General features: G+C 36.7%; 1 protein-coding gene across 1 annotated transcript in view; it reads right to left on the minus strand.

The window, feature by feature from the left end:
- Positions 1 to 18,101, minus strand: part of LOC306854705 (protein diaphanous homolog 3-like) — a 358,785-nt gene that overhangs the window by 294,195 nt on the left and 46,489 nt on the right. Inside the window, exon 3 of the mRNA XM_079392921.1 lies at positions 17,259 to 17,363. Coding sequence (XP_079249047.1) covers positions 17,259 to 17,363 — 105 coding nt within the window. The remainder of the gene's footprint in view (positions 1 to 17,258; positions 17,364 to 18,101) is intronic.

The following is an 18,101-nucleotide window of genomic DNA, read 5'->3' on the forward strand; positions in this document are numbered from 1 at the left end:
AATGGATGTGTGAATGGTGCTTTTCCGGAAAAAAGACGGAATGTCGTTGCCTGTGTGAACAGCGCATTTTTTAATTTACCGGTAAAGTCGTTCCGGTAATTTTACGGCAATTTACTGGTATTACTGTGTGAAAGGGGCTATAGTTGAAGTGTACCTATGATGAAAATTACAGGCCTCTCTCATCTTTTTAAGTGGGAGAACTTGCACAATTGGTGGCTGACTAAATACTTTTTTGCCCAACTGTATACATTCTATACATCTAACAGGCAACTGCTACTGACAGGTTGGTCTCAGTTCAATCTGAGTTTCTTTGGTGCACACTGGGTCAGATGGTGGTAGAATTCGGTTAAGGACGCACGGCTTGTAGCAACAGTATTAGACATGCTAACGAGGAAAGAAACAGTGAATGAGTCACTAGGTTGCTTAAAGCCTTATTATTCAGTAACTATGTCTCCCAATTACTCTTGACTTTCAGAAAACAAAAAAAATGGTACAGACAGATACAGGCTCTCGATGTGGTTTATTAACATTGTCAATCATTAAAGCCTAATTTGCAAGGACACACACACTGTATACACATAAATAAAAAAAATGGAACCAGAAGACAGTTGTGTTTTAATGCCAAGCCAAATATAATTTCCTCAAGAAAAAAAATAACCATTGTGCTTCATGCACCATGTTTGATCATATGAAAAACCAAGGATTTTGATTCACTGGTCAATAAACTGATGGACAGCAGGTTCCCTGATACCATGCCTAAATAATCAGGCTAATCAGTAACCACAGTTTGGATGGTAGCCTGTTTCATGCATGTAACATTTGCCAACTCTATTGTTCTTTTTTACAATGAAATGGTTGAATTCCAGAGCACATATCTGGAGCTTAACAAAAGAGCCACACCGTGAATGTGGGATAAATTTATCAGTCCCATTATCATCCAAGCATTAAAACCCAATAATTATTTCATGATCAACAATTTTGTGATATTTTGAAGAGGACACAAAAGTGGAATGGAAAGGTTAGTTACAGGTTAATCTTTGTAATTACCGAGCAAGTTATTATTCCATGAAGCAGACGAGGGCGTAAGAATAGCATTGATTCTGTCGATTCATTACTTTCAGTAGCATTTCTCTAAATATGTGACACTCACATGAACCAGGGATCATAATAATGGAGGTAGGGATTATGATGATGGTGCTGAAAACATGTTTAGAGTTCACCTTCCTGCTGTATCTTACTGCGTTCCCATTCACAGCGCAAATGCAGTTGGTCTGTGTCACTAATGGATGTATACTGTGACTAATTAAGGGATGAGTGTTGGTCTGAGTGTGTCTAGGGTATCTATGCAGTCTGTCTTTATTCATTAGCTATCAGAACACGATGAGTCAGCATCCTCCATTAGCTCACACTGATATCGTGCCCTGACCATCCACCATTTCTATAATATAGTTCTGAAGGCGAAAGGGGGTCAAACACAGTATTAGTATGGTGTTCCTAATAATCCTTTAGGTGAGTACACCTACACCTACACATATACATACATACATACATACATACATATATATATATACACATATATATACTAGGGATGCGCGGTATACCGGTACTGGAAAAATACCGGTATATATTATATTTCAAACGGTACGATATCATAAGTTTGCTCAATTCGGTATTTCATACGCTGCAGTAGCGAAATGCACCTGTAGGTGGCAGTGCTTCCCAAATTGCTGCGTAACCGGTAAAACGTGACAACAGAACAACGCGATGGATCAAACAGATTAAACTATCAACGCACCCGAAATTAATAAACAAAGAGAACAGTAGAAGTGAAATATGGCATTACTTTGGATACAAAACAGATGACAAAGGTGAACGAACTTACCTTACTGCACCTGTATGCAAGCGTTGCTATTCAAGAGTCAAGAGTTTTATTTGTCACATACACAATTATAGAGTATAACCAGCAGTGAAATGTAGGTGAAATCATGTATATAAATCATGCGTTTCCACAGAGACAACACATCAAACCTTTTTAAGCACTTGTCACTTGCTCATCCTGATCTTTTCAGATGAGTGCATCATTCATAAATTCAGATTTAATTTGAACTTTTATTATCAACGCACATACAGATGTGATGCAGTAAGATCAAATGCGCGTGTGAGACGCTAGAACCAGTGAAGCTTTGGTCACGCAATATATACACTTGCATTTCATACAATCGAATATTAATTGGATTTGAATTGAGCAATAATTTTGCTATATTAATTTTAGTATCAATAATATGAAGGGAATATTTCTGCCGCGCTGTCGACCGCTAATAAGAAGCAGCAGAGAGAGTGAGATTTATTTAATGCTTTTTCTTTGGCTGAGTCTGAAATCTGAAAACAATCTGAGAGAGAGAGAGAAATAATAATGCGATTTTGAATATTACTTTGACTGTTAGAATAACACTTTACAATAAAGCAATATTTATTGCCTTAATTGCGCAACTTCAGTTGTATTTTTTTCTTCAAACTCAGTCAAAATGTAACCTATGTTCCCGGTAGGTCAGACATTTGTTTGCACTGAAAAGATAAGAAGATTTGAATATATTTATTTTCATCTTATTACTTCAGTTAGCCTATTTTTTTTTTTCTCCAACATCAAAATGTAACCTATGTTCCCTGTAGGTTTTTTGTTAGTTTGATACAAAGTTATTAAGATATGAATCTGTTTTTATTATTATTATTATTATTATTATTATTATTATATTTAATAAAACTGTTCGAAATTCACTTATCTTTTGAGGCTGGTTATTTGTCACCTATGGTATCGATTTAGTATCGATACCGAGGTATTACATTCTGGTATCGTACCGAAGCCAAAATTATGGTATCACATATACATATATACATATATACACATATATACACATATATACATACATACATATACACGCTCAAATCATTTCAAATTGGTTTCTTGAACATGACAATGAGTTCACTGTACTAAAATGGCCCCCACAGTCACCAGATCTCAACCCAATAGAGCATCTTTGGGATGTGGTGGAACGGGAGCTTCGTGCCCTGGATGTGCATCCCACAAATCTCCATCAACTGCAAGATGCTATCCTATCAATATGGGCCAACATTTCTAAAGAAGGCTTTCAGCACCTTGTTGAATCAATGCCACGTAGAATTAAGGCAGTTCTGAAGGCGAAAGGGGGTCAAACACAGTATTAGTATGGTGTGTAGGATATCATAGACTGAATCAGACCATTTTTAAGATGCATTGGAACATTGAAACCTGAGGAGCTGGAATGCAGAGAGGCCTTAAGGAACAGGACGTCATAAATCTAGTTTGGGGCAAGCAACTCCCAACTAGCAAGCCTTTTTCACCAAACAACTTACAACACTGAGGAAAAAAGAAACACTTATTGATAATTCCAATTCAAGAAGGAGACTGTCAAATTGGTTGCAAGTAATCAAGACTGATGTTCACACGTAAACCTGTGATAGAAAATCATTAGCTACAGACTCTTTCGGGCGTGTCTCCACACATAAAAGACCTTCCAAACCAACATTCCTTCTCTAAAGAACATGCCTCGTTCTCCATAGAACCACATAAAGACTTTCATTTTCAATTTTAATGAAACTAATAATTTCTATGCATAACTGCATATTGTGTATGTAACCCATTTGAATATCCTTGTTTTAATAACTCAATATGTCTTGCTTTTAATGAGTATTGAATGGCTCGAGCCTTAAAGAGACCTATTGCATGTTTAGTATCTATGAGTTTGAGAATTCATGCTTGAAATGTTTCTTCCAATCAATTCTTTGTCAAATGCATCATAGTCGTATTATGAAATCATGTTCAAAAAGGTATATTTTGCCAAAGCCTCTAAAATTCGGACCATGTGACTGATAACAGGCTGATTTATGATGTGAAGAACACACCCTAGCTAAGCAAGGACAATACCTAATTGGTCAATACGTCCAGATAGGACGGTCCAGAAGCTGAGTTTAAAACCTCAGGACATCCTCCATTCTCTCTCTTGCCTTTTACTCTCTCCAACTCTCGTCCCTCTCACCGCGTGCGTGCTGCTCTTTGAGCGTGCCCTGGCCCACGTGCCATAATGAGAAAGAAAACAACTTAGTCTCATTACATCATTTTATTTTATTATTTTACTTTAGTTTCTTTTCTTTCCGTGGAGTTTCGTGTTCTAATGTAAGTTTGCTACAAAGTCTAGCTCCGACCCGTTTCAAACTTCAACCAGAAAGAACTCTGCATCCTCAGCCAACGCCCAAGAGACATCACTTCAAAGACTACTGAACCTCCAGCCAATCAGACACTTCGGGGAACCCCCTGTCTGCAACGACGACACAAAGGAAACCCCGTAACACAGGCAAGCAAGCAATGCCTCCAAATACTGAATTGGTGACTTTAATGTAAATTTTAGCCTCATTGAGAAACTCAAAGCGAGGGTTAAATAAGTGATTGATGGTTGTTCAGGTCTATGCAATATTACATATTGCTGTGAACTTGGGATTTCACATTTCCATTCTCTTAAACTCATCCTTTCCTCACTCTCTCTCTTTCTGCAACGTGTGAATGTGTGAATGCTTGTGTTCATGTGTTAGATTAGTTTATGTCTTAGGTTTATATAAATAAAACTGATTTATATTTTAAAAGAGAAGTATCTTGTGTTTTCTGCTCACAAGTTAATGCCTTAATCTGTCGATTTCGTTACTGTGCTAGTTAATAGTGTTTTCACTATATTTGGGATTTTAATATCCAGTGCAGAGTTTGTTATACGGCTCGTTCAGTGAATCGCCGTAACACTGATTCTGTTCGAATCCCTATAAAATCATAAATGATTCCCTTTGAGCTAAATTAAACTATTTGTTTAAATTACGTATTAATATTATAATGTAATTAACCTTACAGGTGCTCCTAATAATTCTTTAGGTGAGTGTATATACATATATACTAGTGATGTCAATCGATTAAAAAAATTAACTAATTAATCACACATTTTTCTAAAATTAATCGTGATTAATCAGGCTTAACCCCACTAACATTCAAGTTTTTAAATAAACAATCTTCAAATGTACAATGTACAAACAACATAAAGACAGTATATTTTTAATATTTCTTTAATGGTATCTTTTTTATGATTGAAGGCCAGCATCACTGATAACAATACTACTGATATCTCTATAAAATAATAGTTTTGCCCCCTGAATATTTAACCATTGACTGTAGCCATTCAGCATTACAGTATAATTGAGAGCTATCAATTTTAACATTTATTAGACTTAACGTCTAAATTAAGTGAACTTAAAACAATCTTCACATGAACCCATTATAATAAATGACATATTTAGCTAGCTGTGCCCTTCAGCAGAAATATACAGAAAATGAATACTTACCAAACACTAAATTCTAAATTAAATATAGATGAACCCCTTAAAACTATAAAAGTTATTGATTTGCTCTTTTTTCTTTTGTTATTAATAGACATCACAGCAGCTGGTTATTAACTTATTTGCCTGCTATACTGTAAAAGCTGCTGCTGCTGAAGGTGATGGGGATCTGACATGCATCTTATTTTCTCACAAATCTCTCTACATTTTCTGACTCACTTCAGGTCTGAAAGTCTCAACTAATGAGCGGATGAGTTGAATTGGGTATTGATTTTAGATGAGGGAGACAGTGCTAGGGTGCCTCAGGACAGTTTTTAAAACCATTTCAGAGACATGTACTTAAATGTGACGCATAGGCTATTGCATGCATGCACACAGTTTAAGGCAGCTTTAATCGCCTTTTTGGTAACTTCATGCCTTAACTGACGGCATAACTACGACATTGCATGCACGTAGTTTCTTTCGCTGTATGATATGAAATGATATAGGCTACAGCGCGCACCGGCACCTTTGTGCATGTATTTGAAGAGTGCGCGCTACGAGCACAGTATCGGCGTGGAGGCGACGTATAGAGCATGTGTCTGAAACTTCTCCCGTTTGATGTGGTCAAAGACATTCTGCATCTAAATAAACACAATCCTTTGCAAGAAAAAAAGAGAGAGGCAGCAGTTGCGAATGGGGTGGCCAACCCTAGCCCACCCCTTCGTTAATTGCATTAAATATTTTTAACGCGTTAATCTGAAAATAATTAATAGCATGCGTTAACGCGCTAATTTTGACACCACTAATATATACATATACATACACATACATAAAAACACAAATGCTCCTGATATTAACTGTGTGTTTGGACAAGCCTCGACTGGGCTCCTTTATTTAAAAACAGGCTGTCAACTGTGATAAAACTTCCCAGTGTTATGACGCCATGTTTGATTCTGTCGCTCTAGGGTCCTGAATGCGGTTGTGACTTCAGCTGTTCATTCATATGTATTCAAGCAGATGTTTTAATCTTCTGAATAAATAAAATATTTCAAGTCTCTCATCTGTAAGCAACTGTTGTCAGTCCCAAACAGCAACTGTGAATGCAGCCATAATGTGCATTTCTATTGATTGTATCACTGCCCTGTAATTCTTTCCTTCTTTCTTTGTTATCGTTAGCCTATTTCTTTCTTGCTTCCTTTTTTTTCTTTCTTTTTTATTTTTTAATAATTATTTATTGCTATTATTTTTATTATTTTTATTGTTATTTTCTTTTTCATTTTTATTTTTTATTAATTTATTATTATTTATTTTTTTCTCTTTTCTTGTTATTATTTTTCTTTATTGTTATTTTCTTTTGTTGTTATTTTTGTAAAGTATTAATTATGAGAAAACGTTTGAATGAAATATTAAGATTAATAGCAGAAGTTAATTTTATTATTTATTGATAGTTTAAAGAATTCATCAACTGATGAGAAAATAATAAATAGATTAATTGAAAAATAACCGATAAAATAATCATTAGCTGCAGCCCTAATGCACTCTCAATTCAGTTCTGAATGTCACTTGTATTCCAATGTCAGGGATTTGTTGTTTCCAGCTCTTTTATCATCACTTAATGAGCACTAAACAAGACCTAATGACAACATCAATTGCCAAAAGACCAAAAGCTTTGACTACAGCCATCCATTCCAGGTACAGCAAATGGTAATTATACCCAGACTCTATGCTGGCAATGGCAAGGTGAATGTTTTTAAAGGTGAATGTTATTAACAGAGAGAGGGAGAGGAGCCTATGCCAAAACCTATAGTTTCGATTACCAGGCAAGACGAAGGAGCAGAGCCAACAGGAAAAGGCTTCTCTGAGAGAGGTAATTATTCGTCAAGAACACAGACGGGGGGTAAACAACTGGGCCTGAATGTAAAAAGACAAGAGATGGAAAGAATGAGAGATGAAGGAGGGCAGGAACAGGCAAGTCCAGGAGAGAGAGAGAAACTCCAGTACATTTTCAACATTTAAAGTAATGTCCATCCATCAACCTAGTCAAAGTAGGGTAAGAAGAAGCTTATTTGAGTATGAAAACGGAAATTTCGAAAACCCCAATACATCACAGTCTGTTACATTTAGTCATTTGGCAGACGCTTTTATCCAAAGCGTCCATCCATGTTCTGTCCAAAAGATCCAATTTTTAAAAAAGGGTTTGCAATAAACTGTGTACAACCTAACAAGAAAGGATGTGAAAAACTACATATTTTCAAAGTTGAATAGTTGGTGGGTAGCTTGAATGAACAGTCAGTCTAAAACAGCCCAGGATGAGTCTGATTATAATCATAAGAGTCTCCACTCAAGATGTGAAATGTCACATACTGTAATGCACAACAAAGTAAAGAGAGAAAAACAAATGATTGAGTAACTAATTAAAATTTTGCTAGTGGATTTTCAACCGTATAAAAGTAGATGCAAAAACGTACTCACAGCAAAAAATTCATTTATTATACATCTGAGCAATTCCATGCAAATGTCAACCTTACCATGAAAAAAAATAAAGTTTTTACCAAAAGAACAAAACCCTGTTTAAGTTGTGCGTTTAGGTCTGTATTTTACTGCATTAACGTGCTTTAATAGAAATTTGAAGGAAATCGCTGTTATCCACCACATATGAGGGGTGGACCTATAGTAAAAATACATTTTCATTCGACTGTATTTCATGTTTGCAAATGAGATATCAAAGACTGCCTATTTTAAAATTTATGTCAACAGTAAGTATTTTGTAGAAAGATGGAGGCCTGTCTGAAAAGTAAATGCACTCACTTAGTCTAAACAGCGATGATTTTTGGATTTATAAGGTCTAGATTTGATGCGAGGACGCTTCAGCGCTGTGTCACGTCCATAACGTTTTAAAGATTAAGATTATTTCATATAGTAATTATTAATACAATTAACTTGAAACTTTCTGTACAAAGCCAACTTATGGCCATGCTAATTATGATCAACATCTCATCTCCATTATTTGCTCTTACCAACCATAATAATGCGTTACGAACGTTTCATATTAAATCATATGCATACTGGCAGGCATGTTTACCACGTTGCTGATGACTGATAGCCTGTGTATGGCTATACTAGGGATGCGCGGTATACCGATACTGGAAAAATACCGGTATATATTATATTTCAAACAGTACAATATCATAATTTTGCTCAATTCGGTATTTCATACGCTGCTGTTGCAAAATGCACCTGTAGGTGACAGTGCTTCCCAAATTGCTGCGCAACCGGTAAATGTGACAACAGAACAACGCGATGGATCAAACAGATGAAACTCAGCGCGCCCAAAATTAATAAATAAAGAGAACAGTAGAAGTGAAACATGGCATTACTTTGGATAAAAAACAGATGACAAAGGTGAAGGAACTGACCTTACTGCACCTGTATGCAAGCGTTGCTATAGGCCTAAATCTTGTTGCCACAGGAACGCATCAAATCTTTTTAAGCATTTGTCGCTTGCTCATCCTGATCTTTTCAAAGAATTAAGAGATCGACAGGTGAGTGCATCATTCATAAATTCAGATTTGATTTGACCTTTTATTTACATCTGATCAACGCACATTCAGATGTGATACAGTAAGCGCAAATGTGCATGTGAGACACGCTAGAATCAATGAAGTTTTGGTCACGTAATGCATGCACTTATACAATCAAATTTTAATTGGATATGAATTGAGCAAGAGTTTTGTTATATTAATTTTAGTATCAATGATATTTAGGGAATGTTTCTGACGCGCTGCCGACCGCTAATATGAAGCAAGTGAGAGAGTGAGATTTATATTTAATGCTTTTTCTTTGGTTGAGTCTGAAATCTGAAAACAATCTGAGAGAGAAATAATAACATGATTTTGAATATTACTTTGACTGTTAGAATAACACTTTACAATAAAGCAATATTTGTTGCATCAGTTGCGCAACTTCAGTGCTATTTTTTTTTCTTTAAACTTCTTCAAAATGAAACCTGTTTCCGGTAGGTTTTATTTTTAGGAGACATTTAGTTTGCACTGAAAACATAAGATTTGAATATATTTTCATCTTATTACTTCAGTTAGCCTATTTTTTTTTTTCTCCAACATCAAAATGTAACCTATGTTCCCTTTAGGTTTTTTGTCACAGTTTGATACAAAGGTATTAACATATGAATCTGTTTTTATTATTATTATTATTATTATTATTAATATATTTTTTTTAATTCACTTATCTTTTGAGGCTGGTTATTTGTCACCTATGGTATCGATAGCGAGGTACTACATTCTGGTATCGTACCGAAGCCAAAATTATGGTATCGAGCCATCCCTAGGCTATACTGCTGTGATCTGTTTCAGGCTTTCCATATCATAACATTTTAGAAATTAATTAATTGTAACATTTCAGAAATTGCATATTTAACAAGAACATCGCGGAGATTTAGACTGCATTGGCTGTTTGGGTCAGAAATGCACAGGCAGACTGAAGGAAAAAAAAATAAATAAATAAATAAAAATCGCTAAAACTATTTTAAATGTCATATAATGTTCATTGTAATTATTATCTTATTTAAACCTTTTATGTGTTTCAAACGAACTTGTGTCGCTATCTGCGTTGCATTCATGCAGAGAGCAAAATTTTGCGTGTTCGGCACGCGCATTCTGAGTGCAACGCTCAAGAGATGTGTGGGCTACATCATTCTTATTTGTCTAAATATTTTTTTCTTCATTACAAATATTGTTTGGTTTTATTTTGTATCATTGCATGTTAATATTAACTCACTATGTTATGCAGATGCAAAATGCTAGACTGCAAATAAGATTAGCTACAGTTTCACATTTTATAAATATTTGAACAATATATTTAGCATATTTAACAACCTGTTTTGTATCTTTATTTAATGCATAAGCGATTAAAACAAGTTTATGAGAGTCATTAAAACAAGGTTATGATCAACAGCAACTAATGATCAAAGAATTGGAGCAACATCGGTTAGAACTGCATCTGCATCTGTTGTAGACAAGTGAAGATTTATTTTAATGCGTTCCCACACTCTAGCGTTAACCTAATATAACTATGCTCTAGATTACTATTCATATTCAAGTGTTTGTGCAGCAAAGAATGCGCATGCATGACAGGGAGGTGCCCGCGCGATCACTTGCATTTTTTCCTGATAATGAAACAACTTAAAATAATACTAAAAAAAAGAAAAGAAACAACTTAAAATTGGGGCACCTCACATACATGAGAAATATATCCAAGGAAAGTCTACTTTTAAACGAACCAATTCAAAATGAAATAAAATACTCTCTGATTAGGCTATGTAATCTGTGAATGCATTGTCCTCTAAAGGAACGTCCAGTGGAGATTTCGTGAATTTCATCTTTGCAGCCGACAAGGACTTAAGAAACATTAGTTCATTATTAAATAATTAAAATGTAAATTTTTTTTCATAATCATTAGGCTATATTGCCTGTGCTTTGTGGCAAACTTTATGCATGTGCTTGAACACAAAAACGAAAATTAAAATAAAATTGATATTGATATTTTATGCTTTGTGAATGACCAACCCTTCTCCATTCGGCAAATATTGTTGCTTCTGGTTTGTGCATTGTAAATCTATTGTAGTCTACGGACGCTTCATATTAAGACTTGTATGAAATTAGTAGAAAACCCATCAAAGATTTGTGTTATTTAAAAAAACATATCGTTTTATACATATTTTGAACTACGGGGGACGCCATTATTCTGATGACGTAAAATGGTTGCACTCTGTGAGCTACTAGCGCTAACTGATGCTATTTTTCCCACAATATATCTCGAAATACACAACTCGGAAAATAAAATACTGATATGATGACCACAGCTACTGAAAGAGCTTACAGGTGGCGATGGATATAAGTATAGGTTTAAACCAAATGCGGTACCATCGATTTTTCCCCACAATGAGTATAACGCCCCGGATATTGAGGGAAACCCACGCTGAGGAACTCCTCTAGCGGCCGCGAGTCATGATTAGCGGCGGCATGTTTACATCCTAACAGATGGCATCTAGCATTTCTTGTCGCAGCCGTTTGTAAGCTCTTTCAGTAGCTGTGGTCTACTAAAAAACTCAAAAAGCATCAGGGCTAAAGTGGAGATAAAAAAAGAAGCGGGTCTTTAGGAAGTTTTATTTCGTCCACAGATATCTTCCCATGCTTTTCTCCTCCTATTATCGCTAGGAAAGCAGTCTTACATTGCTTCTCTTGTTGTCCTTTGACTGAAAATGACTACCAAAAGTCACACAATGTGGTATCGTATCAGTATTTTATTTTCTGAGTTGTGTATTCTGAGTTGTGTTGCGGTAAAAAGCCAAAGACCATAGATATAAGCGCCAGTAGCTCACCGAGTGTAAACATTTGACATCATCGACGCAGAATGTACCGTGCACATAAAATAATGGCGCCCCCCATAGTCCAAAAACAATGTAGATTTTTTTTAAATAACATACATTTTCATAGGTTTACTATTACATATTTAAATAAGAGACATCATTTACACTATATTAAGCTATACATGTCTTAATACCCGTGGATCCATTTAAAGCATAGTATACCGGCGCGTATGATTCCCTCGTTGCTGATGACTTATAAAGGTCTACTGCTGTGACCATTTTCAGGCTTACCGTATAACATTTTAGAAAAAAAAATCCATTTTAACAACATTTTAGAAATCGCATTCTCTGCGAGAACTTCGAGAAGATAGCCTAAGCATTTGCCGGGTATACATATGCACAGACGGACTGTATAGCTGATGACAGATCGCCAAAACTATTTTTTTTTTTTTTTATATCATATAGGCCTAATGTTCATTGTCAATATTATCTTATTTAAACCTTTTATGCGTTTCAGTGAGTGAGTAAATAATGACAGAAATTCAATTTTAGGGTGAACTATCCCTTTAATGACAGTCGACAGCACGTTTAGTATCTTGTCTCTTTAAGAGCTGCACGCATCTAATATACAGGCACGCATCCGTTTCTCTCTTAACTATTTAATTTCATTTTAGAGATAACCAACTCAGTCTGTATGTAAACCTTGTGTGTTTTGACCGTATTAGCGCAAAAAATAAGTTAGTTGAGTAATCAGGCGCTGTTAGACAGGCTTTTTAGTGTCCGTGCTTCAGGTGTATGCGCTCAGAAAAAGCGCACGTCAGACCAGCGTGCGAATTAAACATTTAACCAGCAAGGCTTGTGTGCAAATAATGTACTTTTGCTATCGCGAATAAGTGCAGTGTCCTGTCAGAGTAACTCTACTGCTATATGTCGTGTTGTACAGTACATAGAGAACTGCACCAGAACTGTATTTGACATAATGTGCGCTGTAGCACGATACTACGATATTTCTTCAAAAGCAGATCGTGGAGACATTTTTATCGTCCACGATCAAAAATCGTCATATCGCACACCCCAAAGCCCAGCCAATTCCAGCGGTCTCGCCACTGGGGCTGAAACTTTCTCTGCCTTTTCTTTTCGTATTCCCTTTCGCTTTCCCTCAATTCCTCTGGTGATTTTCTCTTCCTTGCCTTCTCTTTTTTTTACCCGGCGTTTGGCCGGGTGATGGGGGTTTCAGAAACATGTAGCCTAGCTTAATAGTAGCTATAGGTAGGTGCTGAGCAGCAGTGTGCAGTTTGCGAGCGTAACCGCGGGAGCGAGCAAGGTGGTGCAGACGGAGCGCATAAACCCGCTGCATCTGTAAGGCTGTCGGGATCACGTAACGTGTTAACGGTGGTTACCGAGACGATTTAACAGAAATCAAAACACAGAACCACAGGTAATTAATGTGAAATTAGACTTTTTTTTAATCGAGGCATTATTTTTACTGGCCCCACCGTGCTAGTGGTTGGAGCGATCTGGTGGCCCTGACGGGTTTAAAAGTACGTCAGGGCCACCGGGCCATTTATATTGTCGACCCCAGCCTGTCAATGCAAGTTAGAAGTATTTCCTATATATGTTTAATAGTATTCCTTTTCAAAAGCCTTGATTTCTGTAAAAACACCTTAAGGTGAAAAGTTAATAGATGACCCAGAGGAAATTCAATAAATTCCAATACATCGGGAGTTCTATCATGATTGAAGGTCTATGAGTTTCAGCACTCCAAAAGCAGAAAGAGACTAAAGCTGATTGGAGAAAAACCACAAGTCCCGACCAGCTACTCGAGATGGCAAATACAATCCAAATTGAATCATCCTGAAGTCTCCAAGCACTCAAAAATAATTAAATTCTCAGCGGAAAGAGAGGAACAGCATTATAATTAAACTCCCTTGTTCTTGTTTCTCTTCCATCATTCGCAGGCCCTGTATATGAACGCAAAGCTAACCGACAGGAGGATTAGATTGGGGAATTAATTTCGGTAGAAAAAAATCCACCTTTATCCACCTTGCTTGAATCCTGCATATAGAGTTTCCACTTGTGTGGAGCCATAACGTGCAATGGAAGAACTGGAGGATTTGTTGAAAACACAATTCTAAGACGTGTATGCTTGTCAGTCTGTCTCGCCAACACAATGGTACTTAAAAAACAGACAAACAATCCTCTAAGCGGTGTGGCTTAAAACTAAGAAATCAATCTAATGCAGGTAGCTCCAACCATGAGCAAGAGTGCTTGGGGCAAAGACTCCCAACCTGTAATTTAACGTCAAGTACCTGATGCAGTTTTTTATTCTTATGCTAAACTAGCAAATTCAAATGCAAATGGAGCAGCAAGTTGATTAACCTAGAAGTCACTTGAGGTATATAATGTTGATGAATGTTAAAGAATGACAATTAAAACAAAAAAAATATAATGAAACATATATTGCCATCATTTGCATCCATTAAAAAAAAAAAAAAAAAAAAAAAAAAAGGTGTCAATAAACTGCACAAATTAAATATTAAAAAATAGGATTTTAAAGGGGTCATCCGATGCCCATTTTCCACAAGTTGATCTGATTCTTTAGGGTCTTAATGAAAAGTCTATAACATCCTTTGGTTAAAATTTCTCAGTGGTAGTTTAAAAAACACCTTTACCCAGTCAAAATCAGCTCTGTTTTCATCACAAGCTGTTTTTTTAGTTCATGTTGCTTTAAATGTTAATGAGCTTTGCTCACCCCGCCCCTCTCTTCCGTGGGGTGACGAGCAGTTCTGTTTACTTTAGCCGCGAAACTGGCTAACTAGCACGTTATTAGGAAATGCAATTTGCAACGATTCATAGCTGGATCACGAATGATTCGCGTGAACAGACATTCAGGCAGATCGGTGTCGGCACATTCACTTCAAAGCGAAAGTAACGTTAATCCTCTGCGTCTTCAGCGGCTCAGATGTCAGGAGAAAATGATGACTGCTTTATTCATTATTAATCCAACAACAAAACACCTCAATCGCTCAATCGGAGACATTCTTGTCTTCCCCTGCACCGGAGTCGACACAATGGCGGATGGATGACAGCTCACTCAGGGCAGGTCTAAGGTAAGACGGCCTTGTCAATCAACTATCGTGGGAGGGGCCCGTGCAGAACTACGTCATTCTGACAGGAATCTCAGAACAGCCTGATTTGAGAAAGGGGATTTTGAATATCATTGAATATCATTTTATCATTATAGGATGGATGTGTACACGCACTTCTGTAAGAATTACAGAACCTCAGATACTTTGAACTTCTGAGATGGACAACACCACACACAGTGTATTAACATACAGACATCTGTCTCCACATCCCACTGAGAGAAAATGCCTCTCTCACATATGCATCGGTTCCTTTTTATCCCCTTCCTTCCCCTCACCCATCCTTCCCTTCACTCAACTCACTCAGAATGGTCAATAGTAGAATGTAATGTTCTACATTAATGCAAGTGATATTCACAGTCATGTGTGGTATCATTTGAATTGCCTCATAAGAATGAGACCATTGTACCAGTCGCCCTAAGTAAACTAAAAGGTAATACAGATCCTAAGAGTTCAGAGATAGTTTGCACACTGTAGAGGGCGGGTCAGTTCCCAGTGGTTTTCATGCAAAATTACCTTTTTTGTCCCAAAAGTTGTTAACTCGATCAATGCAAATTCCAATTGTTAGCTCCTGTCTCCATCTTGGGGAATGTTGGTCTGGGTCTGAAGTACTTAAGGAAATGTTGCAAAAGGATCGGGGTCTTCTGAAGCCGGAATGAGCCCATAGGATGAAGTGTGCTCGCACACTTCATACTATGTATTTTTCTCAAATCAGGTATGCTTACTCTTAGATTCATCTTTGAGATTTTGATGTTTTGTATTGATTTGATATCTTTGGCTGTATAATTGGCATAATACATATTTACCGGACTGATAATAAATTGTTACATTTGATTTTATTCTGACTTACTCTGAAATTATTTTCTCAAGTAGATTAAGTGCAGGCATGTGTTACCACAAACATGGGTCTAGGGTTAGCACAGACTAGATCTCAGGTTAGATGGAGCATGGGGCACATCAGGCGAGTTTCTAGATTTCTGACTAATTGCTTGACTTGTTAAGTTGTTATACAGTTGCATTAACTATGGGGGGCTAGATAAAATACTATCGAAATCCTAGCATGGTTCAGGCATATTTCATAGTACTAGCCATAACCTCTGGTTAGTGTCTCAGCTTTGGTTAAGTTATTATGTAGTTAGATCAACTATAGGGGGCTAGATCAAAACACTATTGAAGTATTAGCATATTTCATAGTGCTAGCCATAACCTCTGATTATTGTTTGAGCTATAACGAAATTGTTACATAGGTGACTGTAGGGGGCTGAACAGAACCACTATTTAAAAATGACAAGCAAGTAGCGGTCTATTAAAACGTTAGTCATAACCTCCGACTAATGATCAGACTGGGGGGTTTGTGAACGTGGGGTACATGTACATCGGCTGGCATGATACACCCTGAGCGACATGGATTCCTAATGAACGAGTAATAAAGTAAAAAGTTAACTAGAATGATCAAGTGTCAGAAGAAGAAGAAACAGACGAACCAATTTGCATTTCAATCTAAATTCGAGGTCATAATAAAATGTAGTCAGATTAGATAATAAAATGGAGTCAGATTAGAATTTATCCTAAATTTAATAACTTTGCACGCTGAAAAGATCGAACACGCAGGAAACCTTCATCCACCATTGGATGCCTTCTTTGGGCCAAGTGCGTGGACATTACTTTTGCATCTGATGACCCCTTTAAGAATAGCTTTTATATTAATGTCATTCTTTATTTCCCTCCAGTATTCTAGCATAAAAAGATCCAGACTATTTGCCAAAAAGCAAAATAGCAAACTACACATTGGGAGATGTAAAAATCACATCTTGCCATCCTTTACCACAGCATTATGAGTTCATAAGTACACATGAGGAGGTTCAACGCCTGCTTCTCACCTCAGGACAAGAGAACAAAAGAGACAAACTAAAATGAGGGCAATCATCTCCGATAAATAGAGTCTTTAGCCTGTCAATGTCCTCATAAGAGGCCTGCAGTTACAGATATTTTTATCACGGCAAACCCACCCATACAATAACAGACTCGCACGTAGTCGGCAAAGGCACACAACAAATGAACAGGGACATACTGGCACACGGTGTCTCTGTGCTGATTCTGCACCTTTGCTTATTTTCTGTTTTACAAAGATGCTGACATATCCGACACAGGAACTGATTGGATGACCTTTAGGTCAAAAGAGTCCATCTTCTTATTCAGTATCAAGGTTAGTAATGGAAATCCATTATGAATCAAAAAGAAGCTCAAAGGAACGGAAGAGAAATCAAATGTATTTACTGCTCATCCTTTCAGGTTTATATGTTAGTCTGTGTGGCTTCAATCATTCTTTGACTTACAGTTTTTGCAGCTGTGATGATGTACTGAAGGACCATCTCCCTTTTTGTGCTCAAGTCCTTCTCTCTGAGAGGAGCTTTCTTCTCTTCATTAAGATTCATATCCTCCTGAAAACACAGACCACACATGTAAGAGAACGAAAAAAAAAAAAAAAAACTCTTTACGAGAAAAATCCTCTTAAGATCTTTAGTATTGTGACCTGCTTTATGAGAATCTCCATCATAAGACCCCTGACCCCAAATACAAGAGCCTAACAAATCAAAAACTGATTTCAACATATTTCTGCTCAAAAGAAAACCGTACTGGAGATGCTGGGTGTAAACATAGTAGAGAAAGGCAAAGAGCACTTGCACCTTTCCATTTCAATGCTCACATGAATCAAATCATGCCTAACACCTGTTCTTTTTGGAACTGCAAATAAATGAAACCGCAGGAAGTCAACCTCTGCTTGTGAATCCATCAGGCAAATATGTCTTTCCTTTTCCTTAATGTCTTAAGACGCAGGAAAGCAGATGAAAATTACAAAAACACAAAGAAAGTCTTATAATGCATGTTAAATCTCAAATGAAAAAAAAAGATATTTTACATATCTTGAATATAAATGTTTCGGTCTGTAAGGATTAATTATGTTTTTTTATTCTTATTTATTTATTCTTTAACGTCTTTAGGATGGCATTAGTAATAAAAACAATTAAGCAAAATTTGCTAACGATCGAACAAATGAATGATGCATTTATCTAGCACTTTATTGTGTATTGCCGTACACCCAAAGCGCTTTACAATCATGTGGGGGGGGTCTCTCCTCAACCACCACCAGTGTGCAGCATCCACCTGGATGATGCGAC

This window comes from Barbus barbus (genome assembly GCF_936440315.1).
Source record: "Barbus barbus genome assembly, chromosome: 35".
NCBI classification, from domain to species: Eukaryota; Metazoa; Chordata; class Actinopteri; order Cypriniformes; family Cyprinidae; genus Barbus; species Barbus barbus.